The sequence below is a fragment of the Solanum stenotomum genome, chromosome 10 (genome assembly GCF_019186545.1).
Source record: "Solanum stenotomum isolate F172 chromosome 10, ASM1918654v1, whole genome shotgun sequence".
NCBI classification, from domain to species: Eukaryota; Viridiplantae; Streptophyta; class Magnoliopsida; order Solanales; family Solanaceae; genus Solanum; species Solanum stenotomum.
In genome coordinates this window covers 50,449,600-50,455,660 of record NC_064291.1, presented here as the reverse complement: position 1 = coordinate 50,455,660, position 6,061 = coordinate 50,449,600, and the positions used below count along the sequence as shown (strand labels likewise).

The 6,061-nt window shown below is 30.4% G+C and overlaps 1 protein-coding gene across 1 annotated transcript; it reads left to right on the top strand.

The window, feature by feature from the left end:
* Window positions 1-3,733: 3,733 nt before the first annotated feature.
* Window positions 3,734-5,474, top strand: LOC125878401 (protein RGF1 INDUCIBLE TRANSCRIPTION FACTOR 1-like). The gene is made up of 4 exons (XM_049559648.1): window positions 3,734-3,950; window positions 4,049-4,246; window positions 4,678-4,893; window positions 5,159-5,474. Exons 1-4 carry the CDS (start codon window positions 3,948-3,950, stop codon window positions 5,423-5,425), a joined length of 684 nt encoding a protein of 227 aa, XP_049415605.1. The 5' UTR covers window positions 3,734-3,947; the 3' UTR covers window positions 5,426-5,474.
* The last annotated feature ends 587 nt before the right edge of the window (window positions 5,475-6,061 follow it).

Here is a 6,061-nt window from a genome sequence, read left to right as displayed (position 1 = left end):
GCTTAATACGAGCAAAGTGTTGAAAAATACATGAGTAGTTTGACATTTTCATTATATTAAATTAATTTATTGATTAGGTTTACAACAGAAGTTCAAGATAGGATACTAATAAAGTAATTAAGGGATTTTAACACAAGAAAGCCTATTCCAAAATATAATCTATATATGTATAATATTTGTACATATATATGAGTAAATTTATGTAGAATTTATGAGACATGTAAATTCATGATCTTTATACAAAACTAATGTTTCATGGATATATTTTTTAAAAATTAATCAAATATTACATGTTGACATTCATGAATCATGCTATATATAAAGATTTAACGATCCAATATTACATGTTGACATTCATTAAGAAATATCACGATTCAAATTTGAACAGAAATGAAAAATCCAAGTAACACTTTTTTATATTTAAAGTTTAATCGAAATTATTCAATATATTCTATTCTTCATTTTTACTATTATTGTTTCTTTTTTTTGTTTATATTACTATTTTTGTTCTCAATATTTTTCTTTTCTTAATATTTTCATAATAGCTTCTTTCACTTTTGTAATTTCCAAATTTGCTTTGAAAATATTATGAGCCAAGAATTTATCGATAATAGTCTCTTTATCTCATAAAAATAAAAATAAAATTAATATATACTCTACTCTCCTCATATTCTATTCGTGGAATAATCACAATAAATATATTGTTGTTAGAACCATAAAGGCAGAAACCATGCTCAATAATTCTTTGGAGTAACATATATATAATGTATACATTGCATCATGATTAATGAACATGTTCCCTTTAAGTCAATTGTTTTTTCTTATTTTTTCAAACAACATTAAAATTAAAATCAGGGTTGAATAACTCCAAATGCTTGTCTCTTTAGTTAATTTATAATCTAATACACCTATTAAAGGTGGTGTCTTGGACCACACCACTAGCTTTTGTAAAATTCTAAAAACAATTAAAATAATAATAATAATAATACATTTAAATGTCCAAATTACCCCCACAATTTATTAGAAATTTAGCTTATACAGAGTGGATTAAATGGCCAAAACTCAAAACGTATCAGGATAAGAAAACATACTAGGTATTAACCAAATTGGCCTAGTCCATAGGCTATTCAGAGGCCCAACTGTTAAAACCCAACAAATATGTGGCATTTTGCAGAACGTAGAAATAATATCTTTTTGACATTTATATTTTTAAAAGATAGGACTAAACTTTTTGGGTTTTTCATCCGGTGTCACACTGGAGCCCGACTAAATTTGGATTCGCACTGAAAAGTCCCACATTAAGGGTAAAGCGCTCCCTAACAAAGGCGACTTCGTATCCAAGGGGGTTTGAACCCGAGAACCTCTTGATTTATGATGAATGAGTATTTACTACTCCATCACAACCTTGTTAGTTGGTGGTTAGGATTAAACTGTTGTTAGTCAATGACTCTATCTTGTGGTTCAAATTTTTTAAAGTAGCATTTTTATTTATATATTATTATGACGTATTTTGAAATGTTGACGTGGAGATTCACTTTGAAAATTTTGTTAAATAGCATTAAAAATTAGGATTATAAAATATGTCGTTATGTAGTTCATGAAGTACATGTGAATTGTCATTTTGTATGCTTCAAGCTTTCTTTTTCTTCTACTTTTCTTTTTGTTGGTATTTTTGATGAATTTATTTCCATTTTCTTGATTGTATAACGGTTTGTAAAAGTATGTCAAATTTTGTTCCTCTCTCTTTTGATATTTGTCTGTTTATTTATTTCCTTATTTTTATCACCAGAATAATAGATTACTAAAAATACATTTTTCTATGAAATTGTCTTTTGGTAATTTACTTGGTGAGTTTTTCATAAAAAAATTCTTTACGATGAGCCAAATTCTGATGAATTGAAATGATCTATCGGATATTGACATTCTCTTTTAGTAGTGTTTTTATCCAATTGAACGTATCATGACAAACAAGCAATAAAAGACGCGCAAGAAAAAATATATTGAAATGTTTAAGCAACATTAACTGAATAAATTAAAAACATTTGGTTTAGATGATGATTCAAGAGCCAACAAAGCAATATTTCAACATGGTGAAAGAGAGATTATTATTATTATTCATTATTATAAGAAGAAAAGCTTAGTTCTTTACTAAATTTTTTTCAATTAATATAATCTCAGTATCTTTATCTTTTATCCTTTTAAGGCTAGGGTGGGGATCAGTTGCGGAGTCAGGATTTTCAATAAGATGGTTCAAAATCTAAAAAAACAGATACACAAAATAGCCGAATAGGATTCGACATCTACTATATATACCTAAATAATTATTTTAACCATGTATAAATCATATAATTTTTCACAAAAAAGGGTTCGGATGAACCCCTCATTGTAAGGTGGCTCCGCCACTGATGGGGATAACGTCGAAAAATTACATTATATAGTTATGTCAAAATGATTATGTATATTTATATCGTATATTGACTATCTTTGGCTTCTTTATGGATCTAATTCTTTATATTTTAACGTCAATTAATGAAAATTCTGCTTCAACTACTGTTAAATTGGTGGAGTTTGGGGGCCAAAGATATTATAATAATAATAATAAAAGAAAATAATAAGAAGTTTGATTAGGTGGCTAACTACATATGGAGAATGACTCATCATGTTTTACTCCTTTCTTTCAATGTTTCATTAGATTTTCCCTTTTAAAGAAGATTCTGGTTTGTATTTACCAATGGAAAGAGCTACTAGGAAAATATTATATTGAAACAAGAATTTTCAATGTTGTAATATTACTTATGCTAAAATTAAGTGCTATAAATGCTACTTTCCCCATTTTATTTTAGTAATGAAATCAATTTTCCTTTTCATATGTTTCAACCTACTAGTTGTGTGTTAAAATGGTGCAATTTAACAAGGAAATCACCATAATTTATTTTTGTATTTATTGATTTGTCATTTCAAAAATTTAAATAAAATTCTACTCCTATATTTTACAATTTCAAAAAATTTAAATAAAATTTCAGGTGATTTCTCTCCAAGTTAACATATCAAATATTAGTTAAATTATGAACATAAAATGCCAAAATATACTTTTCACAATACATTATTATTGAATTATTGTATAAAAGTTTAATTTATCAAACATAAAAAATTTCAATATTTAATAGCTATTTTTAATTATCATTATTGAATTACTGAATCAAACTTTAAAAATACCAAATTTAATATCGATCGAGCACCCATTCCTAATTGAAATAAATGATAGAATATGATATTCCCAAGTTGATTAAATTACCAAGGATATTTGTTCCTCCTACAATGCCCACTTAGAACAAATAACTTACTAAATGACCAATAATTGACCCAAAGATACCAAATTTTGTAAAGAGAATAATATGCCAACTCACTATACCCACCCCACCTCTCCCTATTAGAGAAATTAAACTAATCGACATGATTAATATTTTTAGTGAACATCAATAAAGAATATTAATAATAAAAAAATAAAAAATAAAAAATAAAAGTATTTATGATAAGACCTAAAACAAGAATATGTAAAACATGAAAATGAAAGAGAAATTAAAAGGAAAGAAGGAGGTCGGTTCCTTGCACCCAACGTATCTTTAGGTTTTGCTTCGGAGCTAGGTTCGGACTTTGTTTATGTATGACCTTTTAAAGGATAAGAACGACCCCCGTACCTTGTTACCCCCACCACCCCCACCCCCTCACCCCTAATATTTTTTTTTTTACAAGTAGCCTTATATTTCTCTCACCGCCTCCAATTCCTATATTTTCCAAACCATAGTTTTTATTTTTCTCTTACTGTCACTAATACACAAAGCGTTACTACTTTCAAGAAATATAAACAGTTTTTTTGTTTTACAAAGCTGGCGATCGATAATCAAGACACCACTGTTCGTGAATTCAAGCCTAAGAATAGGCGAATCATGGTAAATTTTTGTGTTTTTTTTTTGTTTAAAAATGGAGATTTAGGTTTGTTTTTTGTTTTTTGGGATTTTTGGTGATTGTGGTTTTAATGTGTGTTTAGGGAGCTGGAGGACCTGATGAGGAAGATAATAGATGGCCACCGTGGTTGAAGCCATTGTTGAAGGAACGATTCTTTGTTCAATGCAAGTTACATGCTGATTCTCATAAGAGCGAATGTAACATGTACTGTTTGGATTGTATGGATGGTGCTCTTTGTTCGATTTGTTTATCTCATCACAAGGACCATCGTGCCATTCAGGTTCGTTTGTATTCCTTGTTTGTATGTATATGATAAATCGAGATTCTTCGTAGCTCAGTTTATTAGTTATCTGAGCTTTTACTTGGTTGATTAGGATTTGATTTTCATTCATTTCCAATTTCCCCCAAATTTTCTTTGAAAAAAAGATGATTGTTTTCGATTCCGGTTTCAGTTTTCCGCCATTTTGGTTGAGAAATGGAATCACAAAAATGCACTGTTTTGAAGCATCCAATTTGAATTTCTTGGGGTTTCTGCCATTTTTGTCGAGTACAGAGGACTTTTTATTTCTCTCCTTTACCCTTTTCCTTTAATGGAATAGCCAAAGAAATGTACTGTTTTAAAGCACCCCTTTTGATCAAAATTGTGTATTTTTTCATGGTTGACTTGAAGATTGACTGATTGAATGTGGGTTGCTCTGTTTTTTTTTACAGATACGGAGGTCATCGTACCATGATGTGATAAGGGTGAATGAAATACAGAAATTTCTGGACATCACTTCAGTTCAGACCTACATTATCAACAGTGCAAAAGTTGTTTTCTTGAATGAGAGACCACAGCCTAGGCCAGGCAAAGGTGTCACTAATACCTGTGAAGTTTGTGAAAGGAGCCTTCTTGATTCATTCAGATTCTGCTCTCTTGGTTGCAAGGTATACTAAACTAATTTTCTTGCATTTATTTTTTACTTTTAATGGTGTCATAAAATTAACTTGCTGTAATTGGCCTTTTTGACAAAATGTGAAGCAATTGGTCCATTATTGGGGACAAATTTTGGCATCATCAACAGATTTTTGGGAAATATTTAAAAATTTGGGATTTTGAGATTGGGAATTGGGAATGGGTGATTCTGAATCTTGATGGTTAGAACTTCTAGAAGCAAGTTGTATTTAATTTGTAATTTTTGATTATTTTCAGATTGTTGGGACTTCAAAGAACTTTGTTAAGAGGCCAAAACAATCACCGGAGAAGAAGAGATCCTCGCCGGCTGCAGCAGCACTCTATGACTCGGAGGATTCCTTCAGCAGCAGCAGCCATGGCCGGCAGAAGAGTCCAAGCAACAAGGTCCACCAAAGTTTCAGTCCGTCAACACCCCCTCCAACTTCTGTTAATTACAGAACTGCCAAGCGAAGAAAGGGAATTCCACATCGAGCCCCAATGGGAGGACTAGTTATAGGTTATTAAGTTTTAGAAAAATCAAATCAAAGTCCTTCATTTGCTCCTAATTATACATCAAGCCTTAGTAAAGATCAGAATGCAGAATGCAGAATGCACTCCTCCTTATAAAAAACACTAGTGCTTTCTCTAGAAAAGGCCAGTGTTTGCTTTATTGTGTATATACTTTTAGCTACTATAGTGTATGATGGGAAAAGTTGGAGGGGTGGAAGTTGAAATAAGAAAATGTTAAGGGACTAATAGGGAGTTCAAAGTTAGTTGGGCTTAGAAAATAAGCTATATATTATATTATATAGTATGATGATGAAATATCAAGATACAGTGACTCTTGGCTTTTTAGAGTGGTTATACATAAGTTTTGTTTGTTTTTTTTTTCCTCCTCCTGTAATCAAAAATGTAAATATAATGTTCTTATAGTTTGGAATATTTTAACAATCTTCTTGTTTTTAATACTGCCTCCGTTTTCCTTTTTTTTTAAATTAAGATAAATAAATTGAATCGAAAGAAATTTGTTTGATTTTTTGAGCAGCTAGTATAATCTGCTACTTCGGACTGGTTGAGGTACTAACTGCCAATAAGTGTGTCACAATATGGGCCCAGGTTAAAGGGGACAAAATACTGCGTGGCAGTAAATGATTGGATGAA